Source organism: Ascidiella aspersa, chromosome 7 (genome assembly GCF_963924565.1).
Source record: "Ascidiella aspersa chromosome 7, kaAscAspe10.2, whole genome shotgun sequence".
Taxonomy (NCBI): domain Eukaryota; kingdom Metazoa; phylum Chordata; class Ascidiacea; order Phlebobranchia; family Ascidiidae; genus Ascidiella; species Ascidiella aspersa.
Window position 1 is genome coordinate 31153961 of NC_139453.1, and position 23139 is coordinate 31177099.

The 23139-nt window shown below is 34.5% G+C and overlaps 1 protein-coding gene and 1 non-coding gene across 2 annotated transcripts; both read left to right on the forward strand.

Annotated features, from left to right (window-relative positions):
* The first annotated feature begins 1243 nt into the window (after nt 1–1243).
* LOC146138969 (sushi, von Willebrand factor type A, EGF and pentraxin domain-containing protein 1-like) lies at nt 1244–22424 on the forward strand. The gene is made up of 35 exons (XM_083394750.1): nt 1244–1247; nt 2351–2554; nt 2781–2963; nt 3074–3247; nt 3501–3680; nt 5808–5981; nt 6245–6424; nt 6529–6702; nt 6921–7095; nt 7331–7509; nt 7954–8133; nt 8277–8450; nt 8731–8905; nt 9236–9414; nt 10186–10365; nt 10491–10665; nt 10996–11174; nt 11932–12111; nt 12237–12411; nt 12608–12786; nt 13590–13769; nt 13906–14079; nt 14592–14766; nt 15679–15857; nt 16172–16357; nt 16844–17025; nt 17629–17845; nt 18007–18162; nt 18607–18795; nt 19251–19442; nt 19633–19821; nt 20243–20463; nt 21288–21516; nt 21824–21961; nt 22351–22424. Exons 1-35 carry the CDS (start codon nt 1244–1246, stop codon nt 22422–22424), a joined length of 6084 nt encoding a protein of 2027 aa, XP_083250876.1.
* Trnaa-ggc (transfer RNA alanine (anticodon GGC)) lies at nt 20754–20828 on the forward strand. Its single transcript has one exon. It is a non-coding gene; the product is annotated as a tRNA-Ala (tRNA).
* Nucleotides 22425–23139: the final 715 nt, after the last annotated feature.

The following is a 23139-nucleotide window of genomic DNA, read 5'->3' on the forward strand; positions in this document are numbered from 1 at the left end:
TTTAGTAGCTTTCACGTTGTGTTGTATTTTGTAAGAGCCAAATCATCCCCGTCTACATGCAAAAATAAACCTATGACGGAAATATTCTTAAAAACCACGACCAGGTCGCACTCAAAAGGTCACTGGGTTACGCGAAAAGCAAAGGTATAAAAGGCTCAGTAAACTCATGTAGAATGCATCATTGATTAGCATTAGCAGCCTTTAAGAAGAGACACAACAGATCCCCCAGCAAGTTAAAACAGTTATGAGTGCTTCAAAATAAACTTTCAATGCAGCTAGCTGTGAAGCAGAACAATGCAGATAAATATCAGCATCTGGCGCTAGAACAGATTCATATTTATTTTACTGCCTGGATTTGACATTCTGACCGTCATTAAAATTGGTCGATCACAGCTTGTGGGTTTGAACGCTAATTCGAGCAACAATACGGTTGAGCCCAGTATCAATGACCACATCTTGACATAAACACCGTCAACCCATTCACTGATTCAAGAGGTGTAAGTTAAATATAAATAATCCAGCACTACACTTAGGTTAAGTGTTCGTTTAACGAAATGAATATTTGAAAATGGTGGCACTTGAAACGTTTACTGTAATTTTCTTAGTTGTAATTTAATGAGCGATAATTTTGACAAAGCATGTGTGATTTAAACGTTCTCATGAGAAACTCCCAACATATTAAACTTGCGCCTGTAGGAATACGCGCGTAGCTCATCACTACATTCTATTGTAAAACGTTCACTTTTCCAGGAACATCTTATCGTGTATTTTTGATTAACTCCTGGATCCTACTGATGATACTATTTAGACAGTTTCCCAGTAGGTTTATCATTGGTGATATAAACAAATTTAGTAAATAAAACTTAGATTTTAAAGTAATAAAAATAGTTATTAGCTAAATCACCTAACTATAATAAAAAAAAATTACCTAGCTTTAAACATGCTAATAATGACAGTGACTTTGTTTAAAACTTAAAATTGAAAGCAACTAAGTAACCTTGACAATGACCTCGCTCTATGTCGACAACTTGTGGTAAAAGGCTTTACTAGAATAAAAATCAAATTTATTAATTTTTTTGAGGGAGGGATAAAACAAATATTTAAATCTAAACAACGCAGGAAATTACAAAAATTGATTTAGGACGTTAACAGTAAGAACATCTGTTTCTTAATTCGTCGTAGCCTTTTTTTAATCCAACACTTGCTCGTTGCATTTATAGTTTTGGAAATTTGTTAGCGCCAAATGGGTAAGTTTTGCGGCGAAGCAGATGACAGTTAAGTAAGCCAGGAGAACTAGGGACTCCCAGTTTTGGATGATTTCAATGATTTTTTCGTAAATCGTTTAAAATGAATTTGTCAACCGGATAAATAGCCTCAGGAGGTTGCTATACAGTTCAGTCTGAAAAGTCTGTCAGATTTCGACGAGTTCTCGTGGCAGTCGTGGCTGCACGGCCGAAATAATTCGGGCGACCGGGTGCAACAAAAAGCCAAAAAAGTGCACTTTCAAATTTCCGGGTGCACTTTATAATTCCTAAGAACTCTTTATTGCATGCTTTGCACTGGAAACAAGCGTTTTACATATTTGGGGGGCAGTTAAGATTTTTTTGGGGTGCTCTTTCAAAAGGTTAAAAAAACTCGCGGATGCACTTGCCATACTTTTTACACAGTTGTATATACAGTTAACTCTTTGACCAAGTTGGTATATTACGCTTGCACCCATACATGATTATTCATAGATTTGGGTGGTGGTTGTATTATATTTAATTTCCTGGGTTATGCAAAGTACCAATGCATTATTCGGAAATTGTTTTAAATTACTTAGTTATCCGTGTAAATAGACCCAGAAGGTGCTTATAGGCTATTTGACCTGATCGCTATTTTACGCTTGCACTCGTTAGGGCGCTGGTCTAGAATCCTACCAAATTTTTGTACGGGGGTTTATATTGCTTACAATATTTGGGTTTGGGTGAGTCAAGTATTATTATTATTATATTTATTTTTACATATTTATGCCTTTCTTGCTATTTGTTTTTTTCTTCCTTGCAATAAAATTTTTGACAACTTGTTTTGTTACTGTAAAAAAACTAAGCGGTAGGGTTCTTGACCAGCACCCCATTAGTGATTTTATGTGGTTTTAGAATACTGATGACAGGGTGAAAAGGCTCTTCAAATGCTTTTAGGGGGCCGTATTAAGTTTAAGAACCACTGAAGTGTGCCGTAAAAATGTGGAAGAATGCACTGTTTTTGTTTTGTTTTATAAAATTCTTGATATCTGGTAAGTGTGTTTGTTTTGCATTTAAATTGCAAAGCATTTTCTGATAATTTATAAATTACTGTTTGTTTTTTAAAGGCGCAGCGGAAAATTGCTATCAAAAATACATTACTTTTGATTATGGAACAAAAAGTCCTGTTTTGACAGTTTACAGTGATATGTGGAATGAGGGATCCGTGGTTACTTTTTCATGCGATCCTATGTTCGAAATTTATGGCGCAACCTCAGCAACTTGTCGAACAATTTGGTTACTGGATCAAGGTTATCCCCCAGGATGTAAGGGTAAGTAATTGTTAATTCTTTTGAAATCCGTCTTAATTTTAAATACTATCTTACTTTATCAAAAAAAAAAAAAAACAGTTTGTAAATGTGTTAAAATTAAAAAATTCATTTAAAAAAAAAAAAAAAAAAATTCATTGAAATTTTACCAGTAAACTGTAGATTCAGTTTTAACATAAAAAAGGTTTACATTTTTTTAATGCAATTAATTAAATTACTACATTTTCAGAAAGAACAAAATGTGATGCTCTCCCATCTCTGGTAAATGGACAGGTAGTTTGTACAGACGGAGTTCTCACTGAATCGGAGTGTACGTTTACTTGCAATCCCGGTTACACACTAGAGGGAGCTGCTACCACACTTTGCCAGTCAAGCAACTTTCAATGGACCAACAGTGTACCACTTTGTCCATGTAAATATTTTGTGGTTTAAAAACAATTGGTAGAAGTACTTTGTTATTTTCTACATATATGTTTAAAATTAAATTCCTGAAATCAGTTTTCTGATCATTACTATTTTCAGTGACACCATGTTCATCTATTGACATCACAAATGGAGGTCTTACTTGTACTGATGGTTTTAAAGCATCATCTGAGTGTACATTTACCTGTGATGAAGGTTTTATTTTAGAAGGAGCTGTAGCGCAAGTAACTTGTGTTTCTGCTGCTTGGTCCGACACCATTCCTACTTGCAAAGGTTTGAAACTAAGCTATCACATAATTATTTAAAAATTATGAAACTTATTTCCAACTGTTACCAGAACCATCTTTATTACACATTTTTGCTTTTTGTATAGCAACAATTTTTTTGTTTTTTAACCATTCCTTTGTGAATTGCTAATATATTTAAATGAAGCACAATGCTTGAACAGAACTATCAAGTTACCAAGGTCCTTTTTATTTGCATACTGTTTGTTAAAGCATTTGGCTTAATGTTATTGTCTTTTTAGTTAACACATGTCCGACCCTTTCTGCTCCATCAAATGCAAATATGGATTGTACAAATGGAATGATAGCAAACTCCGAATGTACGTTTACTTGCAATGAAGGATATACACTAGAGGGAACCACTGCTATACTTTGTGATGCAAGCAACTTACAATGGTCAAACAATGCACCAAGTTGCCCATGTAAATTGTTTTAAACTATTTTTCGGATTACTTAGATTTTAAAAGTTTAGCAATGTTGTTTTAGCAATGTTTAAAGGTTTTAGATGTTGAAAATGAATAAAGAGTTATTTGAAATGTTAAAAATGCAACCAACTTCTGTATGGGCTTTGATATTCTTATTATGTCTTACTACAACCTCCAACCATTATGCTCCAAAGTTTAGCAATGTTGTTTTTACATTATATTATGATTAGGGCCATTTTTATTTTAACCTAAAAAAAAAATTTTTTAACTTCATTTTTATCAATTTTCAACTTTATTTTAACCCAGTGGTCGGCAAACTTTTTTCGTTGCGGCCCAAAATACTCTTTTCAGAGCTATTGAAGGCCCACTACGTAAAACCAAGCTATGAAAACGGTGTCAGAAGTTTAAGGCATTAGAATGGCGTCACAAAGTTAGAAACACTTGTTTTTCTTAAACGAACTCGTTGGCAAATATGAGGCTAAAATCCAGTTTAATTGAGAAAAAATAAGTGGGTTCATTAGATTTACATTGGCAAAACTTCAATTAAAAGGATACGTGAGGCATATGGCACTTAAAAAATTCCAATATTGCTCGAAATAATGGCATTTATAGTATAATTTAACAGAAATTGAACTGTACAGTTATGAGACACACGACGCAAGAAATTATAAAATGTCGCTTTTTGACTGAATAAATTTAATTATAAAACTTAACATAAACGTACATAAAAATCCTTGCATTTGACTTCAAAAGTAACATCGTAGTTCAAGTAATTTGGGAAACTTGTTCTCCAACCAACCGGTGTGGTATTGTGCAACTCAAGCAAGTTTATCGCTTGAAAAAGTTTACCACTATATCATCTCCACAGCTGAATGGCGGCACCCGCAATTACGTAAAACGTTCACACGAAACACGTAGAAAGAAATCCATTATGTTAATCTTGTTTTAAAATTTGGATAAATGTTACTCATGAAACAATAGCCATATTGCAAAGTTGAATAGAAAATTATATTAAACTACATATATTTTAGTAGAAATTACAAGTTTGCAGAGCGTTAAGCTGTTGACACCAAGTAAAGGTGAAATATTACACGGTGCTTTGATGCCGAAATCACTGCCATACGATAACGTAAAACATAGCGGTAGTTCAAAACGAAAAATAAACGCGCGAAGCGCCAAAAATTTTGTGTTTGCATATAGTTAACGTTGGCAAAATATATAGTTAAACACGCACTCTCGGGCCCCATTTGGCAAGCGGGCCTGAACAACGCTAGGAAATATAATTCTTAGCCACATGAACTCTTAAAATACAGAAATGAAAGTACGGCTCTCAGCCGGCCCACAACTACATGATAACACTACTATTCAAAAGTAGCTCGCGGCCCACTAAAAATGACTCTGCGGCCCACATTTGGGCCGCGGCCCACAGTTTGCCGATCACTGTTTTAACCTAAGAAATTTCTTGTTTGTAGAGGCCACAGTTCTTCCTTGAATTGATGCCAGTTACCCAAACATATTATTTTGTCGATTTCAGACCCAAACATAATATTTTGTCGCAAAGTCAAGTTGTTTTATGGATTATAAAAAGTGCATCAAGTTTTTTGGCGATAGACTTAGCTTGCTTAGGCATTTTTGTATTACAGAATGTCAGTAAGCTTTTCCTAAAATCCAAACTGTTGTTCTTTAAAAACACCACGTTTATAAAGATGAAGTGTTTATAAGAATTATTCAAATACGTAACAATAAATAAAAAAATGGACAATTTGCGATAAAAATTACTGCTGATCCATGTGGGCATTGTGACATATTTCTTGCTTTTATGGGTTAATATAGTTTAATTGTGTCGCAGTTCCTGATTTACAATGCTTCCACGACGATTTTAGCAAAAATTACTCTCAAGAAACACAAGAACGTTGTCAAAAGCCATAATTTGACAAATTTTGACTTTATTAAAAAATGTTAACTTTATTGTAAATTTTAACTTTATTTTAACCTATAAACTTCTTAGAAACAGTCCCCTAGGTGCTCTTTGATTCGTGGACAGACGAGGTCCTTAAAAAATTCTAACTTTATTGACTTTTGCGGGCCCTATTTATGATAAAGTCTAACATTTACTCTTTTCAGTGTCACCATGTTCATCTATTGACATCACAAATGGAGGTCTTACTTGTACTGATGGTTTTAAAGCATCATCTGAGTGTACATTTACCTGTGATGAAGGTTTTATTTTAGAAGGAGCTGTAACCCAAGTAACTTGTGTTTCTCCTGCTTGGTCCGACACCATTCCTACTTGCAAAGGTTGGAAACTAAGCTACTAAAAAGTTATTTTAAAATTATGAAACTTATTTCCTACTGTTATACAGCCATCATTATTGCACATTTTTGCTATATGTATAGCAACTATTTATTTGTTTTTTAACTATTTTTCTAAACAAATTGGTAATATATATTTAAATGTAGCACAAAACTCTATGAATATCAGAACTATCAAATGACTGAAGCCTGTTTTTATTTGCATACTGTTTGTTAAAGCATTTGGCTTAATGTTATTGTCTTTTAAGTTAACACATGTCCAACCCTTTCTGCTCCATCGAATGCAAATATGGATTGTACAAATGGAATGATAGCAAACTCCGAATGTACGTTTACTTGCAATGAAGGACATACACTAGAGGGAGCCACTTCTACACTCTGTGACGCAAGCAACTTACAATGGTCAAACAACGCCCCAAGTTGCCCATGTAAATTGTTTTAAACTATTTTTCGGATTACTTAGATTTTTAATATTTACCATATATTATTTTTGTGTTATATTATGATATAGTTTAACATTTACTCTTTTTAGTGACACCATGTTCATCTATTGACGTCACAAATGGAGGTCTTACTTGTACTGATGGTTTTAAAGCATCATCTGAGTGTACATTTACCTGTGATGAAGGTTTTATTTTAGAAGGAGCTGTAACCCAAGTAACTTGTGTTTCTCCTGCATGGTCCGACACCATTCCTACTTGCAAAGGTTTGAAACTAACTTGTTGACTTAAGTCTTAGTCAAGTAATTTTACCCAGAAGACTTAAATCAAGTCAAGTCGTTTAAAAACAATGACTTAAGTCGGTTAACTTTAAATACCCCCTACATCAGTTATGTACCCCTGGATTTAGCACTAAAATAATAAACATAATATATGTATATATTGTTATTTAACAAGCTCCAATGTTTTTACTTTTTTATTTCAGATACATCTTGTGATGCTTATCCTGATAAACCAAACGGTAACGTTGAATGCACGGACGGCAATAAGCTTGGGTCAACTTGTGTGTTGACTTGTTCAGCTGACTACATTTTGAAGGGCAAGGGGAGCATTGACTGTGTTGATTCACAATGGACGAATGAGGTTCCAAACTGTGTGAGGTACATCAGGCTATCTATAGTGCTAATAATTTCAATGCTATCTAGTACTATATCAAACATATACAAGCAAATATGCAGCATACCTACTGGAACTAATATTTAATTATTTCTTTGGTTGTTGTGTTGTTGTTTTTCCGATACAAAGTCAACATTATGTTGTTGTCAAATTTGTTGTAGTAATTTTTTATTCTAATTTTGTGGACTATCATTTTTAATTGTATTTTTCATTACCCAGGGCTGGTGAATGTCCAACACTTGATGAAATGCCGCACGGGTCATTCACTTGCTCAAACAAACTTAAGGAAACATCAGAATGTACTTTTTCATGTGAACCAAACTATTCATTGGTCGGAGAAAGTGCAATTATTTGCGGTGGCGATTCAAAATGGAATCATCCACAACCGATATGTGAAGGTAAACATATTGTAGAAAATTATTCTGACAACTTTATCATATTATTAAAAGCATAAACATGAAAACACAAATGTACTTCATTTGATTTTGATTTCAACGAACACCATGTGTTACTGAGACAATAATACCTTATGTTTAAGTTCAAAGATTAGGTCTGTTACAAAAAAAGTTTTTGAATAATAACGAACTAAGCAATACATTAATCTTTTATTTTTTTTCACAAATAAAATTAAGCTGTTGTTGTTGTGTTTGCTTTCATTTTTACATTTTTTATAACAGTTAGTTTCTATATTTTTAAAATATAACTTAAATTACCCCATGTCTAGCAATAAAGTATTTTCTACAATGAATCCATTGGATTTATCTGTACAGTGGCATAATGCTAATTGAATAAACCAATTGAATAAGGACGTTTTAAAGCAATTGTTCCAAATTCTTTTCAAGGAAACGAATGCCCGACCCTTTCTGCTCCATCAAATGCAAATATGGATTGTACAAATGGAATACTTGCAAACTCCGAGTGTACGTTTACTTGCAACGAAGGATATACACTAGAGGGAGCATCTAATGCGCGCTGCGAACCCAGCAACTTACAATGGTCAAACCTTGCACCAAGTTGTCAGTGTTAGTCATTTATGTTTTCTTACTGAAAAGTAGATATAAAACTGTTATACATGATTTTTTTAGTCATGTTTTCTTCAGGCATTTTAAATGTGACATGAATATTTCAAATTTTTCTAAACTTTGTTGTATAATTTTGACTTTAGTGACACCATGTTCATCTATTGACATCACAAATGGAGGTCTTACTTGTACTGATGGTTTTAAAGCATCATCTGAGTGTACATTTACCTGTGATGAAGGTTTTATTTTAGAAGGAGCTGTAGCTCAAGTAACTTGTGTTTCTGCTGCTTGGTCCGACACCATTCCTACTTGCAAAGGTTGGAAACTAATTTTTTAAACTTGTTATTTTAAATGCATTTCAAACTTACTTTTAACTGTGATCTGGCTTATTAGAAATCCACAGGCTAATTAATCCAGGTATAATCTAGTGAAAATAATTTCATATCTACCTAATTTAAATTCTTCTAGATTTTGTTCACATTTCTAAAATGTCATAAAATTGCCAAAATATTACATATATGGAAATTCAAATATAAAATAAATCTATGTATTTTAAGTAAGTCCAACATTATCATATTTAAATTCACATTACTTCAGAAAAGGTATGCGATGCTTATCCTGACCAAGCAAACGGTAACGTTGAATGCACGGACGGCAATAAGCTTGGTTCAACTTGTGTGTTGACTTGTTCAGCTGACTACATTTTAAAGGGAGAGGGGAGCATTGAGTGTGTTGATTCACAATGGACAAGTGAAGTACCTGACTGTGTCAAGTCAGTAGCTCCTAAACTTGCAAAACTTTGCGTTTTTCTTATAATATCATTTTCTTAATGATTTTTTCCAGCCAAACTGTTTAACAAACAACTTTACTAACTTAGCCTATATCTTTTTAATAAATAACTTAACTATAAACTGGTATTTCCTCTAGAAAATCATGGAGTTTCTTTGAGTTAAAGAATTCCTGCTTATTTTATAGCGATTTTGTGAAGACCTTCAAATTTTAGCGAATGTTATTCATTAGTAATTTTTTCATCTAAGAATTATATAAATATTTTTATAATTCTGACATTTAGCTTACCACAATTTTTTATTTATTTACCCAGGGCGGGTGAATGTCCAACACTTGATGAAATGTCGCACGGGTCATTCACTTGCTCAAACGAAATGAAGGAAACATCAGAATGTACTTTTTCATGTGAACCAAACTATTCATTGGTCGGAGAAAGTGCAATTATTTGCGGTGGCGATTCAAAATGGAATCATCCACAACCGATATGTCAAGGTAACCTCACTAGGCCAGGGGTCAGAAAACTTTTTCATAAAGGTCCGGATAACTGTTCGGATTTACGATCGCGGGCAACATATAAAACTTTGTACTGTCCTAAATGAACCTGATTCATGAAACAAAGGCAACAAAAATATATATTGAGTTTTATGAAGTTGTCGTTTGTTCAAAATTCCATCAAAGCTCAGATTTGATTCCGACAAACGTTTCTGTTATTAAAATATTATTAACCGTATTTTGGGATTATTAGAAAAATATGCTGCTGACCAGATGAATTATACCGACAAGCCACATCTGGCCCGCAGACCGATGTTTGGTGGCCCCTGATATGCGACTAGCAAACTCTTTTGGTTTGTGAAATGCACGAACCTTAAAAATTTGATTTGCGCAATTTATTTTTTGTTAGCCAGAATAACCTTAGTGGTTGTAAGACAATGCAAACCTGTTTGTTCATGCATTTCAGGACGTTAAGCTATTTCTTTATTTACTATATGTTGTAAACTGTACATTTATTTTTTATCAGAGATAATTTTTTTGAAGCATTAGGCACTTGTTTGTCTATATCCGGTTTTACACCAATGTGTGAGATACAATCTATTTTTTAATTAGAACTTGATATACCCTACTTCTAACATTAAAGTATCTTTTCCACAAAATAACCTGATTAATTTTAATATTGTGTGTATCTGTGGCATAATACCATTAGAATATGTCAAAATAATTTAATAAAGACGTTTGTAAAAGCATTTGTTTTAAATTAATTTTAAGGAAACGAATGCCCGACCCTTTCTGCTCCAACAAATGCAAATATGGATTGTACAAATGGAATACTTGCAAACTCCGAGTGTACGTTTACTTGCAATGAAGGATATACACTAGAGGGAGCATCTAATGCGCGCTGCGAAGCCAGCAACTTACAATGGTCAAACCTTGCACCAAGTTGTAAAAGTAAGTAACTTATGCTTTCAGTCTGGAGTAATTCACATAAATTTCAAAGATTTAATGTGCTGTTTAAATTCCTGGACTGTATATTATGTCTTTGGTCAATGAAAGTCGATTATTCTTTGGTTTAGAAACTTCATGCGATGCTTATCCTGATAAACCTAACGGTAACGTTGAATGCACGGACGGCAATAAGCTTGGTTCAACTTGTGTGTTGACTTGTTCAGCTGATTACATTTTGAAGGGAGAGGGGAGCATTGACTGTGTTGATTCACAATGGACACGTGAAGTACCTGACTGTGTCAAGTCAGTAGCTCCTAAACTTGCAAAACTTTGCGTTTTTCTTATAATATCATTTTCTTAATGATTTTTTCCAGCCAAACTGTTTAACAAACAACTTTACTAACTTAGCCTATATCTTTTTAATAAATAACTTAACTATAAACTGGTATTTCCTCTATAAAATCATGGATTTTCTTTGAGTTAAAGAATTCCTGCTTATTTTATAGCGATTTTGTGAAGACCTTCAAATTTTAGCGAATGTTATTCATTAGTAATTTTTTCATCTAAGAATTATATAAATATTTTTATAATTCTGACATTTACCTTACCACAATTTTTTATTTATTTACCCAGGGCGGGTGAATGTCCAACACTTAATGAAATGTCACACGGGTCATTCACTTGCTCAAACGAACTTAAGGAAACATCAGAATGTACTTTCTCATGTGAACCAAACTATTCATTGGTCGGAGAAAGTGCAATTATTTGTGGTGGCGATTCAAAATGGAATCATCCACAACCGATATGTCAAGGTAACCTTACTATATTAGGCCAGGGGTCAGAAAACTTTTTCATAAAGGTCCGGATAACTGTTCGGATTTACGATCGCGGGCAACATATAAAACTTTGTACTGGCCTAAATGAACCTGATTCATGAAACAAAGGCAACAAAAATATATATTGAGTTTTATGAAGTTGTCGTTTGTTCAAAATTCCATCAAAGCGCAGATTTGATTCCGACAAACGTTTCTGTTATTAAAATATTATTAACCGTATTTTGGGATTATTAGAAAAATATGCTGCTGGCCAGATGAATTATACCGACAAGCCACATCTGTCCCGCAGACCGATGTTTGGTGGCCCCTGATATGCGACTAGCAAACTCTTTTGGTTTGTGAAATGCACGAACCTTAAAAATTTGATTTGCGCAATTTATTTTTTGTTAGCTAGAATAACCTTAGTGGGTATAAGACAATGCAAACCCGTTTGTTCATGCATTTTAGGACGTTAAGCTATTTCTTTATTTACTGTATGTTGTAAACTGTACATTTATTTTTTATCAGAGATGCACTTGTTTGTCTATATCCGGTTTTACACCAATGTGTGAGATACAATCTATTTTTTAATTAGAACTTGATATACCCTACTTTTAACATTAAAGTATCTTTTCCACAAATTAACCTGATTAATTTTAATATTGTGTTTATCTGTAGCATAATACCATTAGAATATGTCAAAATAATTTAATAAAGACGTTTGTAAAAGCATTTGTTTTAAATTAATTTTAAGGAAACGAATGTCCGACCCTTTCTGCTCCAACAAATGCAAATATGGATTGTACAAATGGAATACTTGCAAACTCCGAGTGTACGTTTACTTGCAATGAAGGATATACACTAGAGGGAGCATCTAATGCGCGCTGCGAAGCCAGCAATTTACAATGGTCAAACGTTGCACCAAGTTGTAAAAGTAAGTAACTTATGTTTTCAGTCTGGAGTAATTCACATAAATTTCAAAGAATTAATGTGTTGTTTAAATTCCTGGACTGTATATTATGTCTTTGGTCAATGAAAGTCGATTATTCTTTGTTTTAGAAACTTCATGCGATGCTTATCCTGATAAACCTAACGGTAACGTTGAATGCACGGACGGCAATAAGCTTGGTTCAACTTGTGTGTTGTCTTGTTCTGCTGGATTCACTTTGAAGGGGGGAGGGAGCATTGAGTGTGTTGATTCACAATGGACACATGAAGTTCCTAATTGTGTTAAGTCAGTGGTTTCTAAGCTTTTTAATGTTTTCCGATATGCTTAAATTATTGTTTTGCAAATAAACTAGAAAGTGTCAACTGTCAATACAAACTTAGAATAAAAAGCTAAACTTGTAAACTATTGCAAAGATTAATTATTGTTTAAAATATATTGTGCTAGATATGCTCGTCATTTGATTTTTTTCTTATTTACCCAGGGCGGGTGAATGTCCAACACTTGATGAAATGTCACACGGGTCATTCACTTGCTCAAACGAACTTAAGGAAACATCAGAATGTACTTTTTCATGTGAACCAAACTATTCATTGGTCGGAGAAAGTGCAATTATTTGTGGTGGCGATTCAAAATGGAATCATCCACAACCGATATGCGAAGGTACTCTATTATAAGCGAATCTACCGACATAGCAAGCTGTAGCTACAGCCGAAAAATTGCCAGCAATTGTCATTTCCATTCCTTATGTTTATGCTGTCTTGAAATTTTTGATTTTTAGTAAATTGTTCTGTTGTTTGGTTTAAAGTTTTAGGGACAATAATGTAACCTATATTATTTTTCGGTTTCCTAAATTGTATATTTCATATGCTAACCAACATTAAACGCCGTTAGGATGCTAACAAAATCTGTTGTTTAATAAAATGTATTCGTGCAAACAAATCCAGCTTGCGGTGAGATTCGATTAAACCCTTCGGCTTTCACTGTTATTTGGCAAAATTGCAAACTTGTTTTTCCATATATTTACATACACTTTTTGAGTAATATACAACAGCCCACCTTAAACTGTTGGGATGTTTGAAGCCAGTGCTTCTCAACCATGGGTCCCAAAATCTGGCCCCCGTTTGATTTGGTTGGGTCGCCGACTGCAGTAGTTTTATACATTTAGATTTATTAATTGGTTCTGAGCATGATCGATTAAATGTTTAGAAATATTTGGCAATAGAAAGACATGGTTAATATTAATTAAATTTGACTTTCATAATCATATTGTCTTTCGCTCCTCTATATTTTTTCACTTAGTATGTGTGTCGCCGCGATAAAAGGTTGACGAAACAGTGGCAAAAGCAATTAAGCTCTATCTCGCCAAATTGTGGCTTGTATACTGTGCTATTCGTTATAAAACATTTTTTCACATAATTCATAAAGGCTTTTATTTAATGCAATGTACACTTATGCTTATTTAGAAAAAGCATGTCCGACCCTTTCTGCTCCATCGAATGCAAATATGGATTGTACAAATGGAATGATAGCAAACTCCGAGTGTACGTTTACTTGCAATGAAGGACATACACTAGAGGGAGCCACTGCTGCACTCTGTGACGCAAGCAACTTGCAATGGTCAAACGTTGCACCAAGTTGTACAAGTGAGTCATTTATAACTGTTCGTTCAGTGTGCAGCAAAATTTAGTTTTTAATTTTATTGGTATATATGTGTATATATATTTTTTTATAGTTTATAAACGTACATGGCCCTTATTTTCACCCTTATTTACTTTGCAGTTGCGCCATGCCCAGTTATTGAACTCACAAATGGAGATGTAATTTGCACTGATGGTATTAAGGAATCATCTGAGTGCACATTTACCTGCCATGAAAAGTATAGGTTACAGGGAGATGTAAATTCAACTATTTGCATTTCTGGCGTCTGGTCTGACACCATTCCTACTTGCAAAGGTATCTTCAATAATATCATGAATGTGCTTTTTCAAATTCCCCTTTTATACTGTGATAAATGTTTGGCGTATAGTTCAAATTTATAAAATAAATATTGAAAATATAGTCCTGTTGTATATCCTGTGCCTTCGGAAAGTTATTTGGGTAAGAGCATTTTCGAAGGTATCCGGTAGATTATTATGAGTATGCCGTAATTGTTGGTCAGTAGAACTTCAGCAAGGCTAATCAACCAAGTAGATTCTACGACTTACTAGTCTAATAATTATATTAGCATTTTAGGCATTTTTCAAGATTTTTTAAAATCTAATTATAATATGTAAGAACAATAATGCCCATACAGACGTAGATAGCATTTTGTATTTAGCATTCTCAATGTTAAAAATGAATAGAGATATTCAAAACGTTCAAAATGCTTCCTACGTCTGCATGGTCTTTGATATTCTTATTCGTTTAACTAAAACCTCCAGTTATTTTTGTTCCCTAAGTTGTTTTTCAATTCGTATTTTTTCCAGCTACATCATGTGATGATTTTCCTGCGCAGGCAAACGGTCAAGTAAATTGCACGGGAAGCAATAAAGTTGGTTCAGTTTGTGTGCTGTCCTGTTCACCTGGCTACAGTTTGAAGGGAGCGGGAAGTATCAAGTGCATTGATGGAAAATGGACGCATGAAATGCCGACTTGTTTTGGGTAAGAACTGGTTAATATGTCTTCCAATTTATTGATTTAAATCTTTGTAAATGGCCGTACTTGTCTAATTCTGAATAAGGCATTAAGGTGGCACTCTATATCGACAAATTGCATTAAAATCTTGCTTTCGTACAACTGTGCTTCGTCAGGTCAAAGTAAAAATATTTCTGTTTTTTTCTATATATTTTTTTGATTTTTTACTTTGACCTGATAAAGCAGGGTTGTGCGTAAGTTTGTCGAGAATCAATACAACTTGTCTTTATATAGTGCCACCAGACTACTCAATGATATAAGACAGGTGGCTAGGGCCGACCTGCTCTGGGTAACAACTACAGGTTAATGTTCGGTCGTTACAAATTGATACAAGACAGAGGCAGAAGCCTATTGGCTTAGCTAGCCATCAGTGCAACGCATTTTATGAAGTTTAATTTCTGTAAGAGCCAGATTTTTTTTTACATATAATTTAGTTTTTTAAATAGGGTTTATGACAGAACACTTACGGCCGTACGCGCGATAAAAATCGTTAACTAAGTTGGAATAACTTTATTAATCGTATGCGATGGTACGCTCAGGGCCTTTGGGCCACAAATCTTTCCCAAAATCGAACATATACTATTAAGATTCGGCGAACCGCGAAAACTTGCTACTATGAAGTGCAAAAAAACACATTATTTTTGTGAGGATAACGTGTAAGTTTTGTTTGTAATAATCATGTTCAAGAAATGCCAGCTAAGGTTTATCTGCGAGCCAAATGCCATCATTAAAGAGTCGCATCTAACTCGCAAACTATGTGCTCCCTGTTACAAGAAATGTTGTGTTCTGTATTATGACCACAACTAAATAGTACTCCAGGTTTTCTGGACATGTACTAATGTGAGGTTTTGTATCTGTGGTCAAATTCTATTTGTTTAGGTCGGTTGAATGTCCAGCACTTGATGAAATACTTCACGGTTCTTTTACTTGTTCAAACCAATTTATGATGTCATCAGAATGTACTTTTTCATGTGATCCAAACTACTCTTTACTTGGAGAAAGTCAAGCTACTTGTGGCAGCGATTCAGAATGGAATCTACCTCAGCCTAAATGCGAAGGTAACTTGTCATTTAGATAAACTGACTGACAAATATCAAATGTTCATTAAACAGCAGAGTGTAATGTCCAATATAATTTGAAAATGCCTTTGTGAAAAGTAAAATAAAACGACATATCAACGTCACATATCTTATTGTACCCCGTTGAATAGTGAGCATACAGGTAAAATAAAGTAAAGGATTGACATCGCCGTGTACTTGAACATTTGGTCTTGAATTTCTACTAGTAAAATCTTCCTAGACATGTAGAAGACAACAAAAATCGGGTGGAAAAACAAACTTTCAGGGACAATAAACACGTGTTTTTATTTCAGTAATCAAGCGTTTTTGCACTCCCCCATTGTCACTATTGTATGAAGACAATGCTGATTGTGACAACATGAATGACCTCAACTCGAATTGCATTATGACGTGTGGTGACCAACAATCGGATGTGTATGTGTGCAAATTTGATGAAGCGAAACAAGAACTTGCCTGGGAGCAGAAATCGTTCAACTGCGGTAATATGTTGTGGTGTCAAGTTTGCAAGTTTGTTTAAAAATAGACCTTACTAAATAATCCTGACCTAAAATACTTAACAATATAAAACTGTGATTTTTAGAAAGTTTTCTTGGAAATCGTTTACCTCCGGTAGGTAAGTACTAATTAATATACTATAAATGTACAACCCGTCGAATAAGACCTAAATGGTCAGAATCAGGCCTATACAACATTCAATCTAACCCACACCCTAACTTTATCATTAACTCCCCTCATAATTTCAATCCTAAACCAATGACTTATTGCAATGAATTTTCTTATTCCGATAGGTTTATGTTTTATTCAGAACATTTTGCATCTTATTCTGTCGTAGATATTACTGCGTAGCTGGCTTTGTTATGTCATTGGTCTTAATACTATGGTGTTATAGATTATTCTGCTTGGGATATTGTTGTTGCTTTGTAGGTATTACTGTGTATTTTTTAATGTTAACTTTTTGCCTTCAGTTTGTGACAAGAGCATTGTTGATGTGTTTTTGCTGCTGAATGAGCCAAGTAGTTTGGAACACACAGATGTCTTGAACTTCTTTGGAAACATACTCGACTCTCTGCACAAAACTATATTCGCTGGATATAGTTCAATATGGGTTGGACAAATTGACTCGGATGTCTGTGACAACCATTTTCAGGTACGTTATGTTTTTATGTCTCTGGCATCGTAATTAATAATTAGGCAGTTTTAACACTGTGTGTTTATATTGAGAAATATTTAAAATTAAGCGAATATTAAATTAATTTTTGAACTTCTTTTAAATTATAATTTAATGAAATTCTGAAACTTTATAATACTTTCATAAAATGTTGTTATTTCGTAAGCATTATTTGTATTTCTAATACTGTCGTGAATTCGCAAACGTGATAAATGTTTTTGAACCATAATGTTAGACGTAGTGAGAATAAGAAAGCCCATACAGAAGTGGGCAGCATTTTGTAAACGTTCCGCCGAAATCTTAAGATAATCGCTTCAGGTGCTGGTTAGACGTAGAATGGATAATAAAGCCCAAGAACAATTAGCATTTTGAACATTTAATATATCTTTATGTATTTTTAACATGAGAAATTATTCAGTTTTGACATGTTACCTCCTTCTGTGTGGGCTTGATATTCATTCTACGTCTAACTACAACCTCCAGCCATTATTTTAAGATTTATTCCAAATAGTCACAAAATATTACGTCCTTCTGTATGGACTTTGACATTCTTACTACTGCTAAATATTGTATATATTTCAGAGAAAGCCAGCAGTTGGTGAAAAGTACGACATGTTTCGTGGAATCGTGAAGGAAATAATGACGATACCAAACTGTTGGAGCACAAACTTCTTATCAAGTGCTCATGATTATATTAAAACATTTGGACGAGGACTCGCCAAACCTATTCTGCTCTTCCTACAAACTGGTCCTGCCAAAACAAACATTTTGAAAGAAGCAGAAAAACTAATTAGTTCAGGTGGATTGTTTAAATAAATGTTTTTTTGAAGAAAAAATTCTGTCGTTTAGGTTAAAATGTGATCGTATACTTCATATTTAATTTAATACCTTTGTAGTTAAAATAAGAAAAACAACAGGTTAGTGGAACTAAATATTTTTGTGATTAAATGCTTTACACAGGTGTAAAGATAGTTGTTATTGGAATGGAAGGTTCTAAAAGTGAAGATTTTTCTAGTTTTGGTAAAAATGTGGTCTTTCTCGGACCAACAACTTATCTTAAGTTGCACAAAGTGTTGTCACCTGTTGTTTTACAAGTAACAGCCAACAACTGCCCAGGTTTGTAAATGTTACCCTTTTAAACTAACAATATTAAAAAAAAATATGGATTTTTTCAGTTTGTTTTATGTAGCTGTGTGTTATTAGTGTTAAGTTGATATATCAATTAGGAAAAGGAGCATCGTGTGATTTACAAAAAGATGCAGGTTTTTTGCTTAAAATAGGAATAGCCATTCAAAGGTAATCTTATGTTGTTCGTATCTTTGTACTATTTACTAAGATAGCCACATATTTTAATGAATTAAGTTTAAACACCTAAGTTTAAACATTTCTTAAAGAAAATTTATATCACTCGCCTAAATTAACCACTAGTTTAAAGTTTTGTGTTACTATTTCAATTTTTGAAACCCAATCCGCACATAAAATAAATTCAATGTAGACTTTTTAAGGACATTTAAAGATTTAGCAACTTTGTGGCAACCCTGCATATATTTGTGTTTTCAGGATCGGAATGTACTTTTCTTGGAACCAATATCAATGAAGGTTCAACCGTTTGTAAATATGTTCACGGGAAAGGAACTGTTTGTGAATTCGTTTGCGACTTCGGCAAAGTTCTTATCGGAAACAACGTCATATCTTGTCTGCAGAAAAACGAATTAACTGCAGAATGGGATTCACCCATGCCTATTTGCGGTGCCAGATTAAAGTATTTAAGGGAGTAAAATAAATAGACAGCTGTATTTTATATTTAATTGAGTTAATAATTAGTTTCTTGTACAAGTATATTCCATTTAAACACGGCTTTGTAATTATAACACTGCAGCTTTGACAACAGAATTCTATTCACTAAACCAAGTTAACAAAGCATAAGACAATTAGCATAAATATCTCCACATTGTGCTATTAATGAGTCATGTCTTCACATTTCTCCAAAAGTTTTTTCAATTTTTGAAGAAATCTCACTCTGGACCAATCTCTCTTAACCTTGTGAATTACTGCGGTCGGCAACCCAACCAAATCAAACATCCACCCAATTGTTTTAAGTCGCGAACCATGGGTTGAGAAACACTAGTTTTGAGACAATGAAAACATATTTTTATTTTTATTGGCAATCTTATTATTTAAACTAAACATTAAATATGTTCCAGGCCATGCGATGTGCCCAGCCATAAACGCTACAACAGATTTATCATTTCGATGCACGGACGGAAATGAGGTTGGGTCACGATGTACGTTCACCTGCCCACCTGGAATGTTTGTTAAAGGATCTTCCTTCATTGCTTGTCTACTGGTCGACTCCAGGGCGTTCTGGAATGGAGAAATTCCAGTTTGTTTGGAAGGTTATTGGGTTTACGTTATTACTGTTTGTTTAGGCCTATTTAAATTTTGTGATTTGTATTGTTATGTAGAAGTATTGTTGTATAAAAAACTAGATTGTTAATTGTGTTGAATCTTTTTGGATTTTTTTGTGACAAGATTACAGCTTAGATTTATCTTTAACTACATGGCAATTTTTTACATTTTTGGTAGATTTATTATGCCAGCCCCCACTAATGGCGCCCTCTGACGGAAATCTGTCGTGTCCAGGCGGCAATAAGTTTAACGCGGAGTGTAAGTTTAGGTGTGACAAGGGTTATAACATTGAGGGGGCTGCCACCCTTCGATGCGACACTCCACTAAGCAATGGTGAAGCTCAATGGAACAAACAACAACCAAATTGTAAAGGTTTCTATTAGTTTTGATTTTATAATGAACACACACTACACTTTGAGTTAATGGTTCTCATATATCTTTGTTGTTCCTATGTAACCATTAAAATACAAGTTAAACTGTCTAGGACTTTTGATGAGACATTACACAATATCTTGTTTTTTGATTTGTTTTCTTTGTCATTAAATGAGAAGCATTTGGTTTAAACTGTAAAATGATTACTTGTTTTTAAAGATTTTGTTCAAAACACTCCATGTTGTTTTCTTAATGCCAAATATTTTGTATATACACATTAAACATATGTTTTGTTCTCTAATGATTTCCTTTTCGTAAAGTTGTGCATTTAATGACTATATGGATTTGACAGTTGTGAGATCTTGCACAACCAATTTCATTATAAATCAATCCTGTTCTACTTCTTTACATACAGTTTGTGACAAACCACCTTGTATGCAAGACCTGATGGTAGTGCTGGACATATCTGCTGCATCGAGCGACCAAAACTTCAGGCAACAAATCGATTGGTTGTTGAAGGTGCTTGCCTCCTACCAAGGCCCTGTTGAGGTGGGCGATGTACAGGTCGGAGTCATGCGCGTCTTGGCAACTGCGACACTCACTTGTGGAAATGGACAAATGAGTCATATGCCCGAGGTGGGAAATTACTTGAACTCAGTCAGTTTACTGTTTTTTCTAGCCTGCCTTGCTTGCATCATGTATCGACTGATCCAGTTAGTTTGTCGTAGTTTAGATGTACTATGATACGTAAGTTGTTACCAGTTAATCAAGAAACGACTTTTATGCCTGAGATAGGGACAATTAAACGAAGTCATGGGTTATAAATAAATGATATGGTACTGTGGATCCCCTTCTATGAGGTTGCTTGTACTAACAGATTGAGCAAGCATTGGCGTATGGTTGTTTATCGACTCGCTCCTCTCTGAGCCTGCATAGCTCAGTTGGTAGAGCGACGGTCTCGGCTTGGCCGGAGGTCGTGAGTTCGAACCTCACTGCAGGCTAGTTGTTTTTCTAGTCTGCTCTGCTTGCATCATAGATCAACAGGTTCGGTGAGTCTGCGATGGCTTTCGGTGTACTAATTATACGTAAGCCGTAGTCGTTGGCCATAAAGCAGCTTCGAAGGGCTAGATCTCAGTTATTAACACACTTATGCTTGGATGTTTCATTGAAGTCATGGGTTTATTGGGTTTTCTAGCCTGCCTTGCTTGCATCATTATCGACTGGCTAGGTTAGTCTGTTAAAGGCTTTCAGGGTACTATAATACGTAAACTGTTACCGTTGATCAAGAAACGACTTTAGAAGGACCAGACCACAGTTATTGTCATGCTTGTTTTTCGACTCGCTCCCCTCTGAGCTTTTTATTCGTGAAAAAAAATAATTTATTCGTTAAAAAATAAACTTTATTGTTGTGAATGGGGTTTTTGAAATTAAACACTTTTAAATCTTATGTTTTATTGCAGATTATCACTGACCTCTCTAGCGCCCCTATAGAGGAAGTACAACAACGTGTTGGTGACGTGGAACACGTTGGGGGATGCCCCAGCACATTGACCTCGGTCAAACACGCGGTGGATTATTTTAACGCGGTCGGAAGGTCACCCGACAAGGTCAAACGGGTCATCCTTCTACTCACCAATAACCACGACCAGGTCGCACTCAAAAAGTCACAGGGTTACGCAGAAACCGAAGGTAGAAAAAGACTCGTTAGCACAAAAATAATCAAATTTAAAAGAAAGATATTGAAAAGAATCCAGTAAGAAGAATACAGCCTTAGTTATGCAACACGCAAGATTAGAATGGAGGCTTAGTAGGCAATAGTTAATTTTGAACCGAGCTTTTGTTCTGAAACCCCGCCAGAATTATAAAAACAGCAAATTTAGGCGTTAGTATGTTTAATAGTGTATGGGCATTGGGCACGTTAATTATGTTTAGTTGTTAACCGAGTAGTGAAATGTAGCAACTGTTTAAAGTTGAGCAAGGTTTATTTTGTTACAAGATGTTGTTATTCTTACCGCCAAAGCTGGTCGTTTAGAAGTGTCGGGGTTAGAGGTCACCACAGGTTGCGGAGTTAATATTGGTGACGATGAAATAATCCTGAACATAGAAACTGTCAATCAAATCATCGCCTCCAAAGGTAAACTCCATTTCACTGTATCTAAAATATACAGTAGATGTGTTGTTGATAACTGGGAAACTCAATATTCCAAGCCTAAATTGGTATAATGCCTAAAGTGTTTTGTTTAATCTGTTATCGATAAACTTACGGTTGAATATAAATTTTCGACCATTACTACTGTTAAAGCAGAATACCTGTTAAGAAAGTAAAATACAACCGCAGTTACTGAAACGTTCGTATACACAATTTGTATTCAGTGATCAAGTATTTCTCAGTCGTACTGATCAACGATAACTGAACACATTGCATAGTAAACAGGACTTTCTGGGCGTCATGTATACAACTGTAGTTATACTCACGTTTATAATACAATTCCAACTCATTGTAACGCCTATATGTTGATTCAGGATCATCGCATCAAGTATTATGGCTCAATTACTGGATACAAGCAATCCTACTGACCACCGTCACGCTTCGATAGTTTTGATGACGTCACTAAAATCGCAGCTTTTCTTCGGAGACTTAAAACTGGATTTAAGGGGGACAGATATACGGAAGCACCCGTTTAGGTGGAATTATGCGGCATTTTATCTTGATTACGTAATAACCCCCGACGTGCGTATCGACTTTTGTTTGAGCTATTTAGCCGCATACAAAAGTGGACATTGAATATTTTGTTTATTTTTTGTGTATTTTGTAAATATCAACGAAGTTGTAAAATGTATTTAATAAATAAAAACATTCTGATACAAAGTGGTGTTGATTGGAAAGTGTTTGGGGCTGCTGTAATAACCCTGTCAGTTCCATAAATAACCTATTCAATGCAGATGGATAGATTAAATCGTTATAGTAATTGTTAATTGTGGTCCGCATAATAGAACCTGCTTCTTGTATTGAGTTGTAATTTTGTGCCGATAATGTTTGCACAGTCTCCACAGTAACCAACCTACTAATTATTATCCGGTTATTAAATGATTTGCCTTTCCGCTTACGCTGTACTCAAAATTGTTGCCAAAATGATTAAAAGTAAGCTGCTATAGTTTGTGATTAAAATCTAAAGCCTTCGCTAAAAACACACTTGATTGAAAACCTAATAGGAAAATATTCGAAAGGTAGGACTTTAGCTAAGGCCGACGTTTGTTTTAGCCTTTGAATGTCCCAAGAAATATAAATGCGTTTTAGGAAACGTGGTGTTG